Source organism: Periplaneta americana, chromosome 5, assembly GCF_040183065.1.
Source record: "Periplaneta americana isolate PAMFEO1 chromosome 5, P.americana_PAMFEO1_priV1, whole genome shotgun sequence".
In the NCBI taxonomy this organism is placed as follows: domain Eukaryota; kingdom Metazoa; phylum Arthropoda; class Insecta; order Blattodea; family Blattidae; genus Periplaneta; species Periplaneta americana.
In genome coordinates, this window is record NC_091121.1 from 92,123,635 (window position 1) to 92,150,170 (window position 26,536).

The 26,536-nt window shown below is 33.6% G+C and overlaps 1 protein-coding gene across 4 annotated transcripts; it reads left to right on the top strand.

Annotated features, from left to right (window-relative positions):
* Positions 1 to 3,429: 3,429 nt before the first annotated feature.
* Positions 3,430 to 26,536, top strand: LOC138699988 (protein takeout-like). Of its 4 annotated transcripts, none has more exons than XM_069826247.1 (7): positions 3,430 to 3,586; positions 8,824 to 8,930; positions 12,729 to 12,824; positions 16,586 to 16,733; positions 22,231 to 22,364; positions 23,550 to 23,699; positions 26,357 to 26,536. In XM_069826247.1, exons 2-7 carry the CDS (start codon positions 8,852 to 8,854, stop codon positions 26,506 to 26,508), a joined length of 759 nt encoding a protein of 252 aa, XP_069682348.1. In that variant the 5' UTR covers positions 3,430 to 3,586; positions 8,824 to 8,851; the 3' UTR covers positions 26,509 to 26,536. The 4 variants fall into 4 exon arrangements, with proteins under 4 accessions (XP_069682348.1, XP_069682352.1, XP_069682349.1 ...); XM_069826251.1 differs by lacking the exon at positions 3,430 to 3,586 and adding an exon at positions 3,598 to 3,672; XM_069826248.1 differs by lacking the exon at positions 3,430 to 3,586 and adding an exon at positions 3,810 to 3,906.

Genomic DNA, 26,536 nt, shown 5'->3' on the forward strand with positions numbered 1-26,536 from the left:
TAATATTTAATGAGAAATAAAAAAATTGTCATATTGTAATAAGTTAGAACATAATTGTGTTAGATGGAGCTGCAATGTAATCATTTTCTTAAAGAAAGAGATAGAATAAGTACTATCGAATACACTATAATGGAAAATGTCAACAACTCAGAAGACAGAGGACAGAGTTAGAACAGAAGTAATTTTGAATAGAATGGGAAAAGCCTGATCCCTAACGAAGTAGAAAAAATCTAAGGGTCGTATTTATAAACGAGACTTTGGACCAAAATTGACTTTGGAAAGTACAATGTCGAGTCGCCATTTTCCTACTCACAGTCGACACTTTGACGGAAGTAAACATCAATTGTAAGTTTACTTCGAAGTCGCTGGAAGTTCTAGACTTTGGCTTTCATTTTCGTTCATGGACATAAAGAAAATTGCTGATATTTTGGAAATTGTTGAATACTGAGGACATCCATGAAATTATTAAAGCTGTTCATGTTTCTCAACAAATTATTAGAGATGCGCAAAAGCCTATTGAATTTTAATTCAAATTAAGATACAGATTTAACAAATAGACCATGTTTCAACATGTATTGATGAACTATATGTAGATTACCTGCTCCACTATTAATACAAATTCTTATGATCTTGAATTTACGCTATTGGTAAGAAGTAATGCCTTAATATTGATTCTGAGTATTTACTTCTATAGAGGATAGGTTATAAAGTTGGATACGCTATTAATTTTAAATTATGTTATAAATTACTAAGCTCGTCATAATACCAAACATACATATTGATTTCAAGTAGTTTCTGTAGGCTTGCAACGGAGTAAGACTACCAGTTGTCAGTAGGATGATAGGCCCTAATATATTTCTTTCATAGTCTATCATTAGTGGCATCTTCTTATCTCCCACGTCTTCAGTATTATTTTACAATGAAGTAATATTATTTTTATATAACGCTGCAAGAATGGCAAAGAATTGTATAACGTGAACCCATGTTCAATTATTTCTTCGATTTGTGACTCAAAAGAAGGTTCTGTTTGTGACAATGCCTAATATATTTTAAGGAACCCGGAGGTTCATTGCCGGCCTCACATAAGCTCACATCGGTCCCTATCCTCAGAAAGATTAATCCAGCCTTTATCATCGTATTCCACCTCCCTCGAATCCATTTTTCTATTATTCTCTCATCTACGTCTCGGCCTCCCCAAAGCTATATTTCCCTCCGCTCTTCCAACTAACACTCTATATGCATTTCTGGATTCACCCTTGCCCTGCTCGTCTCAAACGTCTAGATTTAATATTCCTAATTATGTTAGGTGAAGAATACAATGCTTGCAGTTCTACGTTGTGTAATTTTCTCCGTTCTCCTGTAACTTCATTCCTCTTGGCCCCAAATATTTTCCTAAGCCCCTTATTCTCAAACAATCTCTAAAAGTGAGACTCCAAGTTTCACAACCATACAGAACAACCGGTAATATAACTGTTTCATAGATTCTAACTTTCAGTTCTTTTGAAAGCAGAATGGATGAGAGAAACTCCACAACCGAATAATAACAGGAATTTCCTATATTTATTCTGCGTTTAATTTCCTTCCACTTGTCTACACATGGGAAAACACACACACAAAACATACACGTGCGCGCGCACGTATGCACATACATATATTGCACACATGCACAGTGTAGCATAGCATAGTATTGCATTACATAGCATTGCGCTGCATACATAGACCTACACACAGGATTGAATAAAGTAGGCCTATTGTCTTTCAGGACTTTTTTGTGAATTTCATTGCCTTCATGGAATAGCCTGTTTCACTGTATGAAATTCTCTTATGGCCAGTTATGCACTCACCTTAACTTATTAATACATAAACTATAATTGTTCCAAGTTAATAATCAGAAATCAGCGATTTGAACTCACCCGAATTAAACTACCCAAGCCACGGGTCAACTGATGAATTGTTTAAGCTTATAAATTGAATTAATCTACTTCATATGAATTGTACTATTTTGTATAGCTTAACGAAAATAAGTTTGTAAATTGAACTAATTTAATTGTATATGTTTGTATAGTTTGGCTCATGAATTGTATATGCTTTTAAAATGATTACTAGTCTGTATAGCTCTACTGATGAATGATATATATTGTAAATTGAATGGTAGTGTATATAGCTCAATTGATGAATTGTATATGCTGTAAATTGTATAGTAGTCTGTGTAGCTCAATTTTTGAATTGTTTATGATTTAAAATTGAATTAATCTATGTACTTGATATTAATTGACAAATTTGTATAGCTTAATAAAGTATGCTTGTAAATTGAATTAATCTGCTTACTTTGAATTGCATATGTTTGTATAATTTTGGCCGATGAATTTTATATGCTTTAAAATGAATAGTAATCTGTATAGCTCTATTGATAAATTGTTTGTGTTTGTAATTTGAAGTAGTTTGCATTATATGTATTATCAATTTCTTTATATCACAACTGATTGAATTGTTTATGCCTTAAATTTTATTAACTTACTTGTTTAGTATTATACATATAGCTCAGCTGATGAATGATCGTTTGCGTTTGTAAATTTCATAATCTGATTGGCTATGTATTGTATATTTTTAGTAGAGCCTTCGATGTAGCTCAGTCGGCAGACTCGCTGGGCTGCTGATTCGGAGCTGCGTTCGGGCTTGGGTTGGATCCCCCTTTGATAGGTTTCTTCCGAGGTTTTCCCCAGCCGTGAGACTGAAGCCGGATAATCTATGGCGAGTCCTCGGGATCAACCCCTTTGATTTGATTACCTGGTTGGGTTTTTCTGAGGTTTTCCCAAACCAAAAGGCAAATGCCGGGTAATCTTTTGGCGAATCCTCGGACCTCACCTCATCTCACTACATCTCGCCAAAATATTGTAAAAAATTGCACAAAATTGTAAAAATTGTAGAAAATTACTAAATTGTAAAACTTTAAAATTTTGTAAAAACTGTAATTGTAATATTGTAAAATTTTGACTTGTTCCACATCTTAAAGCTTCATTGCTCATGTAAGATCTATGGAATAAAATAAATGAATGAATGAAATGAATAACAGCAGCTCGTATCAACCCATGTTTTATTAATCAACTTTTCTAAACTTAGGATGAAACAAGTTCCGGTTGCTCATTATCACATTTCCCTAGGTGCATAAAATATCCAGCATAATATAAAGGTGCAAGATTATTAATTAAATTTGTCAGTTTTAAAAGTCATTCATAATAAAATTCACTTATGACATTAACGTCATGACAACATCCCGTTGACTATAGGGAAAGCATTTAAATTATGTTTATGACTTCATATTTCGAATGATATCATCAATCCTTGATGCATATAATTATCATGGGGTAGAGTAGTTGCATTTCGAAGACACGTTTTGTTGTAATACTTTAATGTCACAATGCCTAACATTACAGAACAAGCGCTTCGTGAAGACAGGGAGGTTCAATGTCGTTTGGTTAAGTGAGCTAAATAGTTCTGATAGCCTTGGCACAAGAGCTGAAGGGCAACCATAGCAACATATATACTCTCCATTGCTGTTCGCATTGGCTCACTTCTGGAATCTCAGGTAAGTGTTTCATTAATTTTATAACAGTCAAGACGTTCTTATTCACCTGGGCGGCTAACAACAGTAAACAAAACATTTCTTTTTACGTAAGTTAATCAAAATACCTATGCAAGTCCAAAACGAGGTACAGTGTTGTTTTCAGGATCGAGAATCAGGAACGAGAAAACCAGCAGTGTGTGTGTGTGTGTATAAATGCGCATAATGTTGTGAGTGAGGGTGAAGAAATGGAAAGCTGTGTGAGAGTCAGTACTAACGAAACTTCAGACTATGTCTCACAATGTGAGAACGTGAGAATCAAGGAGCGAAGATCTGCAACTCGAGTGTATATTCGTGTCGTTATTTAGGCAAATTTCCGAAGACTGGTCTGAACATCACAGGATAAGTGAAGGTATTAACTCAAAAAATGAGTTACAACTGACCAAAAACATAGACAATAATATTGATGTTTTAGATATTAATCATTCGTAGCCTTTCCTATGAAATGTACATTTCAAAAGTTGTAATTGTGACGTTTTACTACAATACAAGTAATAAAAGTGTGACGCATACTTGCGCTATAACCTGCAGTGAAGGTAATAACGACACTTTTTTTTAGAACAAAGTAACATATTTATAAGCAAAACTGACAAACATAAGTTTATGTTATAGAATTAAACAACTATTAATGATTAGGAACAACTGTAAAGTCTCAACACCCATTACCACGTAACTTAAAAAATTAAATCAAGGTCACTGTCATTGAGTGGTGCACAACCGTCTTCAAGTAGTGAAGAATCCAGTTTTCTTTGTGCTACTTATGTCGCAGGTTTCGTGGTATCAAAGTCCGATCGATTATCCTTAATTTAGAGACGGTTAAACTAATTGCTATTGTTACATACTTGGTCAAAGTTTATTCTCGCAACGAGATGGCGTTATTACCTGCAATCGCAAATTCTATTTTAAATGAATAACTACCATAATATAATATTATAAATTTTAAAACATCACTCAACTAAACTTAAGAACAAAAATATACGAATTTTTCATGACATTTTATAATTCACTGTATTTCAAATTCAATTATCTGTTATTACTTTATGCAGAATATAATAATACTGGATGATGAGCTCAAGCGAGAACTTCTTCACTTAAAGGTTGTTAAACTCGCACTAAAGACAGAAATCCGTTTCATTTTTGGTTCCAGATGTTTAAGGGGTTAGGTACAGCTTACAGCAGTAAAATTTTGGAAATATTCAACATTTTTTCCTCCATTACTGTGTCTTGTACAATAATGAAATTAGTATGTGTAAAATACTGTCCTTCTGCTAGATGAAAAAAAGTAATTTTTACGATTAAAAAATTGTTTATATATATATTTTTTTTTTCAAAATTAAAAATAGTGGCAGTTCACTGTGCAGTGATTTAGCATTTCCCTCATAGCTCAAAAACTATCCAACATTCTGTGATTAAATTTTTGTGTGTGTATTTATGCATGTCATATCTATAATGTGATGCAAAATCACTTCTCTACCTTTGATAGATTGTCCGATAAAAAATAAATTCATTTTAAAAAATGGTAAAATATCAGTATTTTTCTTCTAAGACAAAATAAAAAAAAATTAGGCCTATTTATTAAGGAATGTAGTTGAAAGAGCATGATATTGTAAACATGAGTTTCAGCAATAAAATAAAAAAGAGAGAACATGAAAAAGTTAAGAAGTTTATTAGTTATGAGGGAAACGTTTTATCACCGCATAGTAAACTGCTATCATTTTGAATTTTGAAAAAAAAATTATAAATATTTTTTATCGTAAAAATATTTTTTATATAGCAGGAGGACAATGTTTTATACATACCAATTTTCATTATTGTACAAGATACAGTAATGGAGGAAAAAATGTTGAATAGTTCCAAAACCTTTACTGCTGTAAGCTGTACCTAACACCTTCAGAAAAGTTCCTCTAAACACCATACTTCTTTGACTAGGACTGCCAACGCAGATTTTCACGTAACTAATTATAAAATATTAGATGGCGTTATAAACTGCATGGCGTTAATACCTTCACTTACCCTAAGCGATACCAATAATGAATCATTGATGAGGCAACTAGGCCACAATATAGTGGGGTAGGGTGGCCAGTTCCTTTCCCTCTCCATTGAATACATCGCCGATTAACTACATATTACACTAGTCAGACTTCAGATGCATACAAACAATTGGACGGAGTTACGCAATAACAGACCAACCGACAATTAAAAAAAAGAGATATTTGAACAAATCTGTCGATGGCAGGCTAATTTAACTCGGGAAAAATCAAGAATCCGATATCTGAATTTTGCTGGTATTTAAAAGCAAAAATTCGTTTATTGCATAAAATTCATTTATTTATTTTGCTTTGAAATATTAATTCAATTGCTGGTCTCTTATAAAAAATCGGTTAGCCTTTTTTTGGTATTACTTGTGCTACTTTTTTGTAATAGTATGAATGTTACGGGTAGCCTATAATAATTCTTGCATAAAATGTTTTATAAAAAAATAAAACAGATTTATTTCATCGCCCAATATCTCAAAACAGGTTTTTGGCGCTTGGTCTCTTATTGCGTAACTCAGTCCAATTGTTCTTCCTCTGTACTGCTTGATAATAGATGTACATATCAGTCAGAACCTAAATCAGAGCTAGTATCCGTGTCATGGTATCAAATAACTGTAAATCAAGAATAGGGAAACTGTAGCGTAAATATTAGTGCATGAGAATAATGAATTAAGAAATGCAAGTGACTTGTGTAACTGCGTAAATATAGTAATGCGTAGGTATGGGGAATACAAAAACTGCAGTCTGAATGGGTACACGACAATGTCAAGTACCTAAGTGAATATTATAAATAGGGAAACTATAGATTAATGTGTGACAGTGTCAGTACCTAAGTGATTATAAATAGGGAAACTGCAGATTAATGTGCGACAATGTCAGTACCTACGTAAGTGAACATTATAATTAGGGAAACTATAGATTAATGTGTGACAATGTCAGTACCTAAGTGAATATTATAAATAGGGAAACTATAGATTAATGTGTGACAATGTCAGTACCTACGTAAGTGAATATTATAAATAGGGAAACTATAGATTAATGTGTGACAATGTCAGTACCTAAGTGAATATTATAAATACGGAAACTGTAGATTAATGTGTAGCAATGTCAGTACCTAAGTGAATATTATAAATAAGGAAACTATAGAGTAATGTGTGACAATGTCAGTACCTACGTAAGTGAATATTATAAATAGGGAAACTATAGATTAATGTGTGACAATATCAGTACCTACGTAAGTGAATATTATAAATAGGGAAACTATATATTAATGTGTGACAATGTCAGTACCTAAGTGAATATTATAAATAAGGAAACTATAGAGTAATGTGTGACAATGTCAGTACCTACGTAAGTGAATATTATAAATAGGGAAACTATAGATTAATGTGTGACAATGTCAGTACCTAAGTGAATATTATAAATAGGGAAACTATAGATTAATGTGTGACAATGTCAGTACTTAAGTGAATATTATAAATAGGGAAACTATAGAGTAATGTGTGACAATGTCAGTACCTACCTAAGTGAATATTATAAATAGGGAAACTATAGATTAATGTGTAACAATGTCAGTACCTACGTAAATGAATATTATAAATAGGGAAACTGTAGATTAATGTGTGACAATGTCAGTACTTAAGTGAATATTATAAATAGGGAAACTATAGAGTAATGTGTGACAATGTCAGTACCTACCTAAGTGAATATTATAAATAGGGAAACTATAGATTAATGTGTAACAATGTCAGTACCTACGTAAATGAATATTATAAATAGGGAAACTGTAGATTAATGTGTGACAATGTCAGTACCTACGTAAATGAATATTATAAATAGGGAAACTATGGATTAATGTGTAACAATGTCAGTACCTACGTAAATGAATATTATAAATAGGGAAACTATAGATTAATGTGTAACAATGTCAGTACCTACGTAAATGAATATTATAAATAGGGAAACTATAGATTAATGTGTAACAATGTCAGTACCTACGTAAATGAATATTATAAATAGGGAAACTATAGATTAATGTGTAACAATGTCAGTACCTACGTAAATGAATATTATAAATAGGGAAACTGTAGATTAATGTGTGACAATGTCAGTACCTAAGTGAATATTATACATGGGAAACTGTAGATTAATGTGTGACAATGTCAGATCGTGAGAATTATAAAGTGAGAAAGTGCAACTGAAGTGTGTAACTGTGTCACGATGTCAGTGAGTGAGAATCAGGAAAAGTTTAACTGCAGGCTGAATGGGTATGTGTGAATATTAGTGCAAGAGAATTTTGAATTTAGGAAATGAAGCTAGAGTGTATATCTATGTGAAAATATTAGTGCATGAGATTGAAGAATAGGAAAAGCGTAGCCTGAATGGATGTTGTGACAATGTCAGTGAGAGAGAACCATGATAGGGAAATAGCAGCTAGAGTATATATATCATGGGCTTACTGGAAAAAAATTGGTAAATTCATAGAAATCTATGAGACTTACCAATGTTTCGAGTAAGTTCGCGAAATGTGTGTGAAAATGACAATAAGTGAGAAACAGGGATAAAAAAATTAGCAGCTTAAGACAGCATTCGTGATTTCATATGACAATGGGTATATTAAATTATAAAAATTATAGAACACTTATATACTTCAGAAAGAAAGTAACTATATTTAGGAACACAATAATGCAAGATAAACATATTAAGTATTAAAATGAACCACAGAAAAATTATCTTACCGAAAATATTATAGCGAATAATACGATGACAAACATAAGACATGTTAAATTAAATTAAGTTGATGCTGTGTTAAGTTATTGTTTATGGAATTTTAAAAAGAGTATCAGTACCATTAGTTTTACTTCAAATTTCAAATATTATCGGCATATATCCCGGACGTTCAGCCTCACAAAACCTGAAAATAAACAACATTTAATCTATTTGGTAGTTAAGCCAATGAATGATAAACAGATGGTATAACAGAGTGCCAATTGCCACACTGTAACTATTTCAGATATGATGATAATGTGTATAGTTTTATTAAAGTTTGGATGATTAATATTTACAGAAGTTATAATTTTCTGTCTAAATTTTTAAAATAAAAAGCATAAAATATTTTTCTATAAAATTATAATTATTCTAAAATATATTTTAATGTGTTTTTAGGCTGCCATAGAGAAGACTAAGTTTTAAAATGGAAATAAGATTCACGGTCTTCATAATGGTCGGATTTCTCACAACCTGCATGAAGAGTGCACAACTTTATAAACCAGGTAATGTTCATAATACGAAGAGCTGATTAGGTTAAATTGAGTTAATGTAACGTTTACACATAAGAGTGATATACAACAGTAAACATGTCATATTAAGAACGTTTAGATCTGTAGAAACGAAAAATTTACGTAAATTTAGAGGAAATAACTCTTATATGCACTATAATAATAATAACAATAATAAACAACTTATTATTCATTAGTAAAATCTGTACGGTATTTAAAACAGAATTCTAGAACAAGTGAACACATTTAACTATTTAGGGTACCACCACCATCTTTCATATGGTCGACCTGGTTGGCGAGTTGGTATAGCGCTGGCCTTCTATGCCCAAGGTTGCGGGTTCGATTCCGGACCAGGTCGATGGCATTTAAGTGTGCTTAAATGCGACAGGCTCATGTCAGTAGATTTACTGGCATGTAAAAGAACTCCTGCGGGACAAAATTCCGGCACATCCGGCGACGCTGATATAACCTCTGCAGTTGCGAGCGTCGTTAAATAAAGCATAACATTTCATAACACATTTCTTTCATATGAAAAAAAAAAGATTATCCATACTAAAATAACAAATTTTGTAAAAGTTATCGGCATTACCAATCCAATTTTCAAGCCTAATTTAGTACAGAAACATGCAAGATTAAAGATGTACAACATTTTAGCACGAAATACTTCAGTCTATGGATCAGAAGTCTGGCTCTGACAAAAAAGATGTTCAACGTATAGCTACCAACGAAATGAGATTCGTGAGGAAAACGGCGCGATACACACTTTGGGATAGAAAAGGAAATATAGAAGTTATGGAAGAATTGAACGTACAACCTATATTACATTTTCTTCAAAACTACAGAAATAATTGGAAACAGTATGTCGAGAGAATGCCAACAGAGAGATGGGCAAAGGCAGTGCTACATTTACCGCCTTTCTGCACAACGATCTGTTGGAAAAGCATTAAATGATGGCATGAGACCACTGAGACCGCAACAGACCGCTAGGTTTAGTGCTTGAATTGGACGATGATGATAATGATAATGATGATGATGATGATGATGATGATTGTTATTATTATTATTATTATTATTAACATTATCATAATTTATTGCTGATATTACTGCGATAGACAATAGAGGTTGGTCAATAATAACCTAGCACAATAAATACAATATTGTTACAACTATTTAAATAGAAAAACCGTAACGGGCCAATAGGCCCAATACTTGTTAGGACGATGATGATGATGATGATGATGATAAATAGGAAAACAATATTTACTATAATTATAATATTGATGAATTCAAACATAAATAGAAACAATAGTAAATACTAAGGCGTGCTGCTTTGGCCTTATGTGGACGCTACAATCTTGAGTCCGAATCCCCTATATAGCTGTTTGGCCATTGTCAATGTGACGTCCTTACTATATTTTATTAAATGGAGACACGTCGCCACATTTCGGGGGTCGTCCAAAAATGTGTCTCATGTTAGATCAAATTACTTGAAAATGAAACCAAGGCTTTTCAAGGGTATAGCGCCACAAGGTTACATTTATTAGAGAATGACCGATAAAAATATGAGTTCTTTCACTCTGGAGTTCAGAAGTAGTTTCTCTAAAATACATATCCAGGGTATCATACCACAAGGGAGTATCAACAAAACTGCAAGTTTACATTAGAGACATTTAAATATGGAATGATTCTGCTATCTTGTCTACATAACAAGGTACATTCTTTGATTCTTTCTCTTGTCCTTTATAATTCTCAAATGAGTGTTTTCAAACATAAATTGCTTGCATGGAAATGTTTCTTCTCCTTCTTCTTCTTCTTCTTCTTCTTTTTCTTCTTCTTCTTCTTCTTCTTCTATTTCTTCTTCTTCTTTTTCTATTTCTTCTTCTTCTTCTTCTTCTTCTTCATCTTCTTCTTCTATGGCACTATGGAACTTTTAATATAACCTTGGCCTTCCTATTAAAATATTTCCGCAACACAAAATTAGTTGGTACTGCCTTCTGGTATGGTGCTCTCGATATGTCTTGTTAATTTGAGAAGTTCATCTCCAAGTAAAGGATGCGTACAATTAAGGCGACTACCCCCCAACCTATATAAAACACTTAAAACTACTACATACTGATGACCAAATTTTGTTGTAGCTGAAGATATGAAATTTTTATTATACATTATTTACAGTATAATGAGGTTATCGATCTTTTGGGAAAGTTATTGTTTTTTTATTTTATTATTTTACGACGCTGCATCAACATTTAGGTTATTTAGCGTCTGAATGAAATGAAGGTGATAATGCCGGTGAAATGAGTCCGGGGTCCAGTTACCCGAAAGTTACCCAGCATTTGCTCGTATTGGGTTGAGAGAAAACCCCGGAAAAAACCTCAACCAGGTAACTTGCCCCGACCGGGATTCGAACCCGGGCCACCTGGTTTCGCGGCCAGACGCACTGACCGTTACTCCACAGGTGTGGACTAAAGTTATTTAAGGCTTTTAACTATGTCAAAAATCATCCAATTTTTATAATTAATTTGTCTAATACAAATACAATTTTTTTTCCGAGTAGACTAAAAGGAGAAACTTTAACGTCTCAGCTCCCAGCAAACTGTTTCAGTCCAAAACACGCTTAAAAAAATTCAAAGCTGTTACTTCAGTAATTTCCCACATAATATAGCATTTTGTTAAAAAGAAAAGTCTTCCTAAATCGTGATAATAGATTTGGGACTCTGTCAATCATAGTAACAACATCAATAAATTAAACAAAAATCTGTAAAATTAACGTATTTACTTGTATAATTTTCCCCTCTCTTAATTTTCCCCATATAATATATAATTAAAAATATATATTTTTCTCGCGCAATTTCCCCCTCTGTTACAATGTGGATTATCTAGGCCTACAATTTTTCTGTTATAACTTTGTACACCCTTATGAAAGTAGAGCAAAACGAAATTCGTGGAAAACCTAAGGTCGAATCCATCCCCTTCTACAAAGACCTAACGCTACCTGCAATCTGCATCACCAGCGCATCTGTTGATTTTTGGTCAGTCAGTCAGAATACGGTTAGGTAGATTACAGTGTCAGTGTCGTTAAACTCAACTATGGGGAGAAAGTTGGCAGGGATGAGTCCGAAGTCAGTCACAAGATCCAGGCATTGTAACGAAGACAAAGCATACAGGACGAAAAAATCTTAAAACTTTAATAATTCGCTTAATTAATTAGCAAAATTGTCACTGATTATAATTATTTAGTACTAAAATTATTGAAGCTTATTACATTAGATTTTCAACAGTACACTATTTGTTTGATGTTATTTATGACCAGTTTACTCCTTAGGACCAGCTCACCTAACGAGTGAAGTCTCTGAGCCAAGCCCTGTCAATCCGGAGGCCCTTGCCCTTACGGGTTCTAGCAGGCTAAATTTATTATTATTATTATTATTATTATTATTATTATTATTATTATTCCTGATATTTTTATAGTCATCGCATAATTCCCCCCACTCTCAAATTTTCACTACTAAATCTTGAAAAAAGGGGGGGGGAATTACGCGGGAAATACGTAATTAAGATTTCATTGTTATTTTTTCACTAGTCTATACAGAAAAGAATACCGATTTTTAAGACAGAAACTAAAAATTGACATTTTGGACATGTTTAAGTCGGGGAGGTGTCCGCTTTTAATATCAGAAATGTAATATTTAGAGATGAAAGAGTTGAATGAACTAGCTATGCTGTTCTTCACAATTATCATCTAAACTCATAAGAAAGTTGTAAATATTAATTTTGTAATTTCCTAATTTTCAGCCAGCTACTACTTCAAGATCTGTCACAGGAATGAACCTAACTACCCTCAGTGCTTGAGGAAAACGGTAGAAGATCTGCTCCCTCAACTTGTCGAAGGTAATTTATTCGTGTTTCTAGCTACAAATCGACTCTGTTTGGGTTCACTTAATTTTATTCATTCATATTGCTCACAGGAGTGACAACTCAATTTTGGAAAGTTCGATGTCGAAGATGAGACTTGGCATCAGTGGAAAGTAGTCGAGCGCAAACAAGAGACTAATTATAATTGTACAGATTAACAGACTTCTTAAAAATTCGAGTAACACAAATTATTACATTAAAAAGTACATTTCAGTGTCATTTTATGCAATGTTTTCCACAGCATTTTCCAGATGTGAATGAGTGAGAATCAGGAAAAGGGTAACTGCAGGCTGAATTGGTGTGTTTGAATATTAGTGCAAGAGAATTTTGAATTGAGGAAATGAAGATAGAGTGTATATCTGTGTGAAAATATTAGTGCGTGAGATTGAAGAATAGGAAAAGCGTAGCCTGAATGGGTATGTGTGACATGGGAGATATTAATAATGTTAAGCTGTTACTTATCACTCGACAATTCCGAGTTCTAACTCGCATGTGTATTAATAAACATACTTATGTCTCACTCTGGCTGGCACTGACCTTTGCTCCTTGAGTAACAACTCTCGATGACGCAACAGACGAGTGATATGTCACTATTCGATATTAATAAACGTTACCACTCACTCATATAATATTGAGTTTATACTATCAACTTTCTGAGTTACTTGAATAGGTGACTCAAAGTGGTTGGGTGAAGTTAAAAAATCGTAATGAGTGAGTGAGAACCATGATAGGGAAGTAACAGCTACAGTATAGGGTAAAGTTGCCTAATGCCGTGATACCCCTAATTCCGTGATACGTTTTTTTCACTGACTATCATTGGATTGAGTATCTTGGTTGAAAGTTCACTGATGTCTCAAAATTAGGTGAAAGATGCACTCTTTCGAGAAAGATGTCTGGCGCTGTGATCGAACGGCAAAGCTTTGACTGACATTCAATTTTAAAAAAAGTATCACGGGATTAGGGGTATCACGGCATTAGGCAACTTTACCCTATATCGTGGGCTTACTGGAAAAAAATTGGTAAATTCATTGAAAGCAATGAATTTATCAACGTTTCCAATAAGTTCATGAAATGTGTGTGAAGACCTCAATGAGTGAGAAACAGGAATAAAAACGCCTGTCACATCTCTTGTTATCAGTTAGTGGATATGGAATAATGACATCATGCGATACTCGAGCACGGAAACATTATGCTTTGAATGTTGCCTGGCTATAGTACATCACATCTTTCGAAAAGTGACATGCGGAAGTAGCAACCCGCTTATCTGTGATTCAGCGTGTCAGTTTTCGCAAATAAAGTCTCATTTTTGTATATTCCTTTCCAGATGTAATTTATTGATTTATAGTTTGTGCCTTCGTCTACAATCAACAACTCTAGATACTAATAAGAGGATGTGCTTAAGCTAACGAAATGATCACAACCTCCGATTTCATCTTCAAGGAGTGCAAGAAATGCATAAAATTGACTGTGGGTGTATTATGTTTATATGTAATACGACGTTGCCACTTTTTATGAATAAATGTCGCGTCTGTGTTGCGTCCACTTTGCAAATTATAAGACAAGACAGAAATAAGTGGAAACTTAGTAAGAGTAAGATCACTGTTGTAGGTTAAGAATTAATCCAGCTGGGAGGATAATATAATAGACGAATTGCAGTGTCATGCTGGGTCATGTGACCCTCCTAAAACATAGTAACACGAGACATTCTATTTACAACTAGCGGGATTTGCAGGCCTTGTATCCAGAATGTGACAAGGTCACCGCTGCAAACAATACAGAAAAAATGGAAGATTAGAAACATACATTCACTGTGCATAAGAAATTAATCGTATGTCCAATTTTCTTCCGGGAATAGAATATACAAGAAGTTGCAGCTATATGAGCGGAGGTATAATTAGTATTGAATAAAAAAGTAAGAAGTAGTTATATAATGCAAGGTTACAACTACGTTTTACTTGTAAAATAAATATCTATACCACAACGGTAACGTCAGCACTTTAATAATACATACCGCAGTATTCGAGTTAATTACACAAAAAATAAAAAGCACGGCCATGAAACTTAAGGTATAATATTAACATTACTATAATAACTTGGGACTAACAAAGTTTTCGCAATTTAGATTCCGTGTTCAGAGACAAATGTTGGATTACTCATACTTGTAATACCTGAAAAGCAGCTTCATCACCGTGCAAAAATTCATAGCGACAATAAGCAAATGCTGCATTAATATTTTGTTCACCCTTTAGTACGAAAATCAGTCGCTGTTCAGAGACTAACAAGGGAACCGTCCCAGGTCGTGTAGCTTGAATTTAATGAAAATGCATATTTAAGCTAATTTTAGTTCGTTAAGAAACGTGGTAATAATCGTTCGTTTCGCTTTTTCCTCGTTTATGAAATATAATTACTTGAAAAATCGATGCTACTTAAGCCTCTTCTTGCGCGCACTCGGATCCTCGTGACACCGTACAACACATTCCGCATTAATGCTCTAGTCTATTTCCTTGTTCTCTTAATTTTTAATTTAGTAGGTTATTTTACGACACTTTATCAACATCTGAGGTTATTTAGCGTCTGAATGAGATGGTGATAATTCCGGTGAAATGAGTCCGGGGCCCAGCACCTAAAGTTACCCAGCATTTGCTCATATTTGGGTTGAGGGAAAACCTCGGAAAAAACTTCAACCAGGTAATTTGCCTCAGCCGGGAATCAAATTTTTCTCTTGACTCACATTAATAGCGTACTCTTGTTGTAATACAAATTCAACATGAATTAAAAATATGTATTAAATGTGTGACTTATCTTAAATATTATAATGGCGAGGTTCGAAATGAAGTGATCGGAACAAAGAGTCATTGAACAGTACAAACATTTTACATAGGCTGCTTTTCACACTCTTCTGTAACACACACACTGTTTTCAACATGCAACATTGGTGCAAGAACGTTATCAAATTTACTCACATCTTTCTCCGTCACATATTCACACCTCTGCCAAACGTATATTAGCATGTCTTTGAGGACAGGTGAATGAAAATGTTGGTACACAACAAAATGGAAAATCATTATGAAGTCTCTATCGTGCAATGTGTCTGAAATGCTTTTACAGATAATTTTATATCTGAAATATGCTTCTAGCCTTCGAATTACAATTTTATATTGCCTAAAAATATACATCCAATGGTTGCAAAATTCTTTTTTTTTTAGGAATAATATTTGCGTTTTACTTGTCTTACCATGCAAAATATTGTTTACTTCTTCATCATTAAATATAGTGTCACCTATCTGACCACTCCAGGGATCCAGAAGTAGTCTTTCTTAACATCAGGGAGAAATACATCTCTTAACTATCTTCTTACGTGATTCTTTTTGTCATTTTGCCGGAACTACTTGCATCGACCACGACATTAAATGGCTTATAATTGTCTAAACGTTGTTTTACTTTCGGTTCTTCAAAGCATAGTATGTACAGTCGTGCGACAACTTTTGCATGTTTGAACAACGTATAAAATATTCATTATGTAATACGTAAAATGAATGGCATAGATAGAGGGCTCTTCACTTGCTCTATAATTTGCAATGTTAAAATTTTAACGACTTCCTGTGGAAATGTGGTCTTATTGCTTGTATTGACTTGAAAGCGCTAGTTTTCACCTTTATTTGCCTGATTTTATCATATAGTACATTATGTTACATTAGTATAGAGTTATGCAGTTCAATATTCGTATAACTTTTCAGGTATCCAGGAGTTGGACATAGTGCCCATAGATCCCTTGAAAATCCCTCGTATTGAGTACCATGACAAGACTGGCGGCTTCGAGTTCCACAGCGTCCATACTAATCTCACCATCCACGGTATGAGTGACGTCAATATACTGTCAATGAAGTGAGTACATAGTTCAAGGCATTTGATGGATAGATTAAGATTTTGTGTTTTACAATATATAGGCCTTTGAAAATTTAATTTCTTTAATGTTTTCAGAAAAAATTGTAGGTACTCTTCTCTATGCAATGTTTAATTCCTGAATAGTGGTCTATTCTTAACAAGTAAAAGTAAATCGAGACTAAAGTTATGTTGCATATGTTAGTAGTTATGTAGGCTATAAAGGATAACAGACACAATCTGACGGAACTTGAAAAGTGTAACAGACAATCACATGACAAATTTAAATTCTAACGTAATAGTGAAGGTTCGTAAATACAGAGTGGAAGTACTCGTAATATGACTGTACCGATTTTAAGAGCTTATCCCTTGGATAGAATACGAAAAAATACTAATACCATGTTAGTCCCAAATGAATATTTATCTCAGAAAAAAAAAACTCTAAATGTTAACACTGTTTTACTCGATAACTACTTTCCGTACAATTCTGATTTTTACTATTATAATTAAAGAAACTCGTAGCAATTATTTATCCCTTTTCAGTTTTTAAATAAATTGTTTTCTTGTAAATTAATTAATAAGATTAACGCGTATAGTTATTTTCTGCCATTAGCAAGTCCGGCAATCTTACTGGAGTGAATAAGGGATGGAACTTACAAGCAAACATTTTCATGGAGGCAGAAAAGAATTAAATGTCAATAATGTCAAAACAAATGCTTATACAAATTTTGGCTTCTCGAGCGCAATTATGAAGACCGTCCAGAAAATAGTTTTTCTAGGGCCGTTTATAGAAAGAAAACGCAATTTCATAGAAAAATTTATCGGATCAAAACAGCAATTTATTGTTGAGCTATTTTCAACATATTTTCCACCAGAACTGAGGCATTTGTCACACCGTGCAATCAACAGAGAGGTGGAGACGGCTGTCAGATATTGGTTCCGATCCAAGGTGGCAGACTTCTACGATACAGGGATATAAAAGTTGACTCCACTATATGACAAATGTCTCAGTTTCGGTGGAGATTATATTTAAAAATAGCTCAAGAATTAGCTCGAGTGTCCAAAATTTTTATAAGCACTTGTTTTGGCATTATTAACATGTATGTATGTATGTATGTATGTATGTATGTATGTATGTATGTATGTATGTATGTATGTATGTATTTATTCACACTGAAATGTGTATATACCCGGTGGCAGTGGTAACTAATTACACTCAATAAAGACAATAATAAACACAATTAATAAAAAATACAATTAATAATAATACTAATAATTAATACTAACAACAATTAATAATAATAATAATAATAACAATAATAATAATAACAGGGAACATCCTAAATTAAATGAAGCACGATCGGTTAAAATAACATTTAAAGTAAATCTAATTTGTACCTTAAACCTATGTTCGAACTAAAACCCACGAGTATGATATGTTCATATCTGCACAAGTACCTTTCAACACTACATTCATTTCGCTGTCAACTCACTCACTGCACTGGGACTACGACACATTTCACTGATTCTATCCTGATTTCACTAACACTTCAAAAAACATTTCACTGTTCAAATACTTTGCACTGCCACTATAAACTATAAAGCTTCACTGACAGGAACACGTTTCACTTACTCAACACACTTCACTGGCACAACACACTTCACTGACACAACATAATTCTTCACTGATAGAACACTTCAATAACAATATCAATTACACCCTTTAAATACTGTGTATAATTATCGTCTATTAGTAAAGTCCTTAAGCCTATTTTTAAATACATTTTTGGTTGTTGGTAAAGCCTTTAGTAAGTCTGCAGGTAAAGCATTCCAGTCCCTGATAGTACGATTGAGAAAAGAAAACTTTCCAGTGTCCGTCCTCTGTCTTCTGTCCTTCAATTTATAAGAGTGGTCGTTCCTTGAAGAGTAATTTGGCGGCTGCAACCTATTTTTTATTTCTCTCCAGGCAGGTTCACCTCTGTATGTTTTGAACAGTGCGCATAATCGAATTCGCGTTCTCCTGTCCGCGAGTATGTCCCATTTTAATGGTGAATTTTTCCGACAATACTTGAGAGCCCGTTTTTTAATCTTCTCCAATGTCTTAATATGGTCTAGTCTGTAAGGATCCCAACATGCAGCACCATATTCCATTACTGGACGTACTAGTGATTTATATGCAATCTCTTTGGATTTATCAGAGCCTTTTCTTTTCTTAGTACCCTCATCACAAATTGTAACGCTTTTCCCGCTGTGTCTGTAACGTGTTCCCCCTAGCCAAGATCGCTGCTAAATGTTATTCCGAGGTATTTACATTTGTTGACTTCCGGAATGGTTTCACCCACTAACGTATACGATGCGATTATTTTATTTCTTTTCCTTGTAAAGCTGATGGCTTTGCTCTTTAGAGAATTTATTTTCATTTTCTTGGCTATAGTAGTATCTTCATAACTTTTTATTTCCCTGTATACCATACAATCATCCGCGAATAAGCGAACCCTAGACAAGATATTAACTGGCAGATCATTTACAAACGCCAGGAATAGAAGAGGCCCCAAGACACTCCCCTGTGGGACTCCGGAAGTAATTTCAATTGGGTTCGATAGTTCGATGGTGGAAGAAAAAAAATTATCTGCCTCCCATGAGAATGATTGTTTGTTAGCTGTTCAGATCGAGTGCGTGTGCTTTCGTACTCGTCGCGCTGTTGCTAAACTACAAAGTCTAATGTTTTAATTAAGCAGGCACTTAATTACAAAATGCATAATAGATTTTTATTTATTTTAATGTAATCTACTGTCCCCTTCAATCTGCAAAGTTATAGGCTATCACTTTCAGCCTTTAAATGTATTCTAAGAATATGAGTTTAGAGGTATAGATGTGCTCATCGGGAGGAACATGGAAATATTTAATTTCGTCAAACCAAGTAAGCTTTTTGTGCATCCGTGATGGAATGAGTGGCATTCCGATTTTGTTGCTCGGTTGAGCTGGTCATCCTCTAGAACACGCTTCAGACTTCAGCCATCATATTCGTATACCATATATGTGGTGGTGGTCTGCCGTAACACTCACAGTCGTCATGCTCCGACCAAATTGAGATCAAATAATGTCACTCAATCGATTCAGCATCACGCAAATATAAGTGATGCCCTATTTTCCGAGACGGAGATAATAGTGTGAAAAGGAAAATTGTGGAGAGAATTCATTCAAAGACGAAGGAAAAGGGAAGATTTCGAGTAAAGTCCTTAGAATTTGACAAGATGGCTAAGGATCGAAGATCGATAGTTATTGATATGCAATACTGCATAAGCAATAAATATCTCATTACGTATTACTCGTATTAGACTACACCAACAAGTTATAGGCCTATAGAAAATGATCCATAACATACGTTTAAATCCTTGCAAGGAAATAAGAGAGATTAGCAAGACTTAAAAGTATTTAGTGAGTACTGTTATGAAACACTTGTGTTACAAATGAAATACAATTACTGTTAACGCTTTTAAATGAGGACGTGATACTTTATTTAAATCGTTAGAACTATCATCACATATATGATGATCTACAATGGACAATGCTACATTTCTTCCCGCTTAGACTAAGTAAATGACTCTATAGACAAACTGAAGGAATATATCGACTCGATTGTGAAATGGACATATAAATTTCATATTAAAATAAATTGATCTTGAAAAGACACAAGCAATAAAATTATATCATAGCATAAACTTCAAATCGATGCTGTAAAATAACTTTACATTTTCCAATGCATAGCTTATTGCTTTTATATTACTATAATGCACCGAACTACATACGTAGTTTAAGTGCAGCAATTCTGCGTTTCAATATATTGAAGAATGGGTACAACGGAAAAAAAGCGCAAGTAATCACTTCGTGAGTCAAGACGGCACCATGTTCCGTCGGACCCTGGCCACTTAGTCACTCGTAATGAGTGCACCTCTTTACTTGTGGTTGGATATTTTGTATACTGTCACAAATACTGTGACACAGTACACGAGGATAGGCCAACAAAGGGGAACACAGTAAGTAGAACTTAAAATGAGAGGGATTCAATCCGACATCGGAACTTGAATCCGGTGTGGATAGTTTGAAACCCGGGTTCGAGTCACGGTGCCGGAGAGAATTTTCTCCGTTCTATCGATTCTTACTGCTTTTAGTTCTTCCTTGAAAAATCTTGGTTTTCACATGGATAATAATCTCAACTGGGATATTCAGATTACAGAAAGCTCTTGAAAACTATAGTATTACCCATGGGATAAACATAATAAATTTGTATGTTTCTAAGGGCCGTATTCATAGACATTTTTAGCGCGGGCTCTCGGTGGATGATCAGCGTTTTTCGTATTCATAAACCAGTGTTAGCGATAGGATATGATTTGAATTCTGTACTAGTAACCAGTGGATAGCCGGGGCTAGCTTAGTACGCTCGTAGCGCGTGCTGCGAAATGTCTATGAATAGCACCCTAATTGTTTAAAAAAGTCACTTGTACTGAATTTTATATTGCCCAATTTTGACTATGCAGATATTTTCCTGGCTAAACTTTCCAGCGACAACGAAATAAAACTTCAACATGTTCACACATAATTTGTGTCTAAATTTCGTAAGCAATGTTTGCAAATGTGATCATATTACTCCAATCTTGGAAGCCATAAGTTGTCATAAACTAGATATTAGAAGTAATTTATATTCACTTTCACATCTCTTCGAAATCTTCAAATTCTTCATTCCTTCATACTTATCGTCTCGCTTCCTTTATTTTTCTTACAATTTTGAACATACGTTTTCGGCACGAAACAATACTAACAATACCATCACATCTCACCTCCTCGTACTCACCTTCTTTCACAATAGTCCTGCCAATATGATATATACCTAAATAAATTCTCAAAAGCAATTTGTCACAGAACAAACAGGTCCACCTCTGTGAAGTAACGGTAAGCATGTCTGACCGTGGAACAAGCAGGTCTGGATTCTATTGCAGGTTGGAATAAGTTACCTGGTTTAGGTTTTCTTCCGGGGGTTTCCTTCAACCCATTAAGAGCAAATTGACATATTAATTAGTTTGAATGTGTATACTTTATATTACTTGATATATGTTTCCATAGAATTATGGTAATAACTTCATTTTAACCCTTGTTTTCTACGGTTTTAGTAAATGGCGCTTGGCCCACTATGATTCTGAACCCTTCAATTCCAACTTCACGGTCACTTTGATTTGTGAATAAAATTATGCCGATTATTTCCAAATGTACCTATAAGTGGCCAACCCTTCATCAATGGTCACTGTTTCTGTATTTTTGGTTGCTTTTTTAACGACATTGTATGAAATACGTGGCCATTTAGCGTCGATGGAAATGGTGTTAGAAAGATGGTATTTGGCGAGATGAGGCTTTAAAAAATTGGCCATTCTCATCTTCATACATATAATGTTTAATATGTTTCAAAATATTTTGAGGATCTTTTCAAAGTCGCATTTTCTTTCAGTGTTGACGTGGAGAATCTCCAAATGGATCTGAATACAACTTTTCCATTCATGCGGATGACTTCCGACTACGAGATCACAGGAAGAATTCTTCTGTTACCAATTTATGGAAAGGGAGACTCCGAGTTCAACTTCAGTAAGTTAATAAAGATTATGTAGGATTTGTTTAAGAATATTATACTGTGTCAAAACACAAGGGGTATATAGCATGACTCAAAATATACTGTACACCGTTTTTCATAAGTTCGTGAAACATTTTAGAATTCACCACAAATAAACTAAGGAACGGATAATACATTTTATTACACAGAAATACTCTCCAAGTTTTTTTTTTTTTTTTTTTTTTTTTACATATCCCACAAATGTTCAAAATCATTTCATCCCACACGCATGTCAGCATATCACGACCGATCAGTGACACAGCCGCGGTGATACGGTTCCGAAATTCCTGAAGGTTAGCGGGGAGTGGAGGTACAAAAACAATATCCTTCACAAATCCCCACAAGAAAAAGTCGCAAAGTGTTAAATCTGGTGACCTGGGTGGCCAGCGCATTAAGGCGTATTCTAACACACAAAATGCTTTCTCACCTTTATTTAACGCCACATTGACCGTTACTAAAATCTCTCTTAGTAATTAATTTACTACTACCGTAGTCCTCCTAACGGTAAACGACAACTATTCAATACAGGCTTTTCCATAAAGAAACTGATTCACTACTACTCCTCATAGCGGCAAAACCATGACAACTATGCAATACAGGCTTTTTCCTAACAAAAGCTGGAGAGTTTCTCGTTCTATTGGTATAAGAATTACAATTATCCATTTCTTGGTTTATTTGGGGTGAATTTCTAAAATATTTCACGAACTTATGAAAGACTGTGTATAATTGGATTTTGAATGTTAATTTATACGTTAGTTCATTGCTAGCAAATATCTTCGGTTATAATGATAATTTTTGCCTCTGTTTGTTTAATCGTGTTAAGAATTCTGTACTGAGAAGAGATTGTATGTAAGACGGTATCTATTTTCACAGTGTTAGAATTTTATGCGATACTGCTATATAGCAGAGTTAAATTTCAACAAAAGTAACAAATGCAGATGATTTTTTTTCTAGAATTCTCTCATAAAGAACAATTAAATTTATGTTACACAAATGTACATAACGCCTCTAAGATTTTTAAGAATGTGAAGGAAAGTTTTGTTAAGCATTTTGATCGCCTTTAAGATTCCAAGTCTCGGTCAGTTTTGAATCTGCGAACCTCTAATATAATAACACGATAGAACGTCAATATATTTTTACATTATATGTTATGCTTGCAGCTAACGTAGCTACATCTTGCCGCATGTTGGGTAAATTGGTGGTACGTGATGGAGTACAATATCTTAAGCTCCATGACATTTACTTCGATACAGACATTTCTGGGGCAAAAGTACGCATGGGCAACCTATTCAACGGAGACAAGACACTTGGTAAGTCAAAATGTTGTGTTTCACAAAACAGAATGAATCTATTTTCGAAGCTATATAGCCTACAGTTAAATAATCGATGAAGAATTTGTCACATCACCTAATTTTCCAATTATAGTTTCGAAGTTTCGTTCAGTATGGCAACTTTGAAGATAGGTCACTGTTAGGATTGTGTGTGTGATACGTTCATTCATTAGTTGAGTAATATAATATAACATGTACAGTATAAGAAAGTAACAATATATTACACATGTAGACCTATTAGAGTGGTTTCAGATTTTTTACTCACTCTGTATAATTAATATTATTAGAGAAATATGTGACTACAGTAAAATACACGTCTGATACCTAATTAATCTCTCAATAAAAATTAAACCACAAAGGAAACGGAAACTAGTTTCAACATTCGATTATAGATTAGTAGGTTCTATCCAAGTTTCCATTTCCCATTTCCCAAATTTTCAATGTTTCTAAACGATATTTTAGTCAAATAAAAATATATATGAACCTAGTTATTCTCTTTTTGATTTTGTTGCAGAAATTGCAATATTTTGAAATAAATTAGTGTCGATCACTAAGTAATACAACAGTGTCTCATTTAGAGACAATTGCATTCTTTGAAGAAAATTTGAAAAAATGAGATGTGTACCACAATGATATTAAGTATTATAATTTTTCATAATATAAGTTTGATTTACTTTTACCACACTTCGTATTTAAAAATCTGAATGTGACTTTATAATTATACAGTAGAATCTCTATTATCCGTCGTAATGAAGAGGGTAGACTGAACTGTTAAACGAAAAAGAAATATGATAATCCGTACCATAAAAGATTTTCATAAATTAAGTGCATAATATAGTTTAGAAATTTCCTCCGTAGCGTTGTGTTTAACACTCCAGATAGTGGATCAGCAGTTAACTAATTCAAGTCTGGTTGTAAACGTTGGGTTTTTAAGGGCCAAGAAAATTTCTTGTGATGACTGTCTGCGGAAAGATTGGAATAGCACAAGTCTCGTGTTGTGAATTTACGTAGTTTACACCATTTGTCGTTTTTATTAAATTGCGAATAGTTATAATGGCAATGTCATATTCTAATTCGAGACAAGTTATGATTTTCCTTTTACCAAACCGCTCAATTATTTGCATTTTTTTTTCGAGACTTATCAAATATGTTTTCTTTCGACACTTGTGGAAGACATTTTGGACAGAAGTTACACAGTACGGGAACTGGAATAGTAGGACAAGGACTGAATGGTGTACACGTTTGCTAAATTGTGTGGAAGTTCTTGGTGTCATTTCTTTGAAAGCAGGTAGTGACTATTTTACAAATTGGGAAAACCCATAAGTAACTGTTCTTATTGGTAGCAGCGGCAGCAATACTGTATAAGGAATAAAACTTGTAACAACACACTCTAGAAAAATATGTACTATTTAAGGTACTGTAAACACTACATGTTTTTTTGCGTATCAAAAAAAAATAGAGCTAAAACACAGTCGGATCATCCGCCGATAGGTTAATAGGGTGACAGATAAACGGGGCTCTACTGTATATATAAAATAAATTCTATGCTACATTCCATTCTCAAATACCGTACATACAGTGGATTTCATTACTATAGCTTTAATCATTATAAGTTACTTTGCATTTCTTTATATAAATATGAATAGAAATAAACGTACACTCGCAACAGTCAAAACTGATCACCATCTTCATATTCTAAGTTACTATGTGATGTGTAACTCTTCTAAAGATAGCTAGTATGTATCTCATTTTTTACTTAAACTATGACATAAAAATTTTGACTACGAACAAAGTACCAGTCAAGGTTAAAGCTGAAGTTACTTTAATATTTGAATAAAGAGTAAAAAAAGAAACGGCATTTCGTAGTAAGTTTTCAATTTCAGTTCAACGATTAAAGAAAGAAAGAACGTGTAGTCTGATATCTAACCTTAGAAAAACGAATGAGAAAAGGAACAGTTATTTTATAAATTTTGTTGTGGAAATACCAAATCAAGTTAGTCTTCTTTCTCGTCTCATGAATAATAATTACGCGTAAATGAATTACAGTAGAATTAAATTTAAATATTCCTCAAAGAGAATCCTGTCGACACAAGCTAATTAACACCCCAGTTATCACTGGTATCAAGAAAGGGAAGACACTTTCAAACAAGTGGTAGAAGAGAAATTAACGCCTGTCTCTTCTAAAAGTAGAAGATAAGTTCAGGATTCAATAATAAGGCTACTATGTTACTGAATAATATTTTAGAGATGTGACTTAAAATATTAATATAAACACGTTACTATATCGATCTGTAGTAGAATGTTTATACTTCTAGCAAGGAAATAAAAATTAACCTAAGTCCATATTTTATAAATACTTTTTAGACTTATAATGAACATATGGTACAGCTCACAAAGCGAGAATCAATATGACGTTCGACTTTCACTTAATACTAAACTGAATAACGTATCACAAATTGTTCAATAAATAATAATGAATGATGATTTTTTCCGCACATTTTCAATTTTAAAATTTAACTTTGTATTGTTAATTAATAATGTCATTATTTATTTTATGCTTTGGTTTGCACTTATAATATTACAATATTTCATTATTTTCTCACTCAGTTAACGCTACATTGTATCTCACATTTCAGGCGACGCAGCCAACAAAGTATTCAACGACAACTGGCGGGAGGCGTTCGAAACTTACAAACATTTAGCTACAGAGTCCATCAGTACTATATTTAAGGACATGGTCAACAAAGTGTTATTCAAATTCCCATTTGAAGACTTATATCCAGAATAAATTGATATTAAATTTTAATCGAAATCAA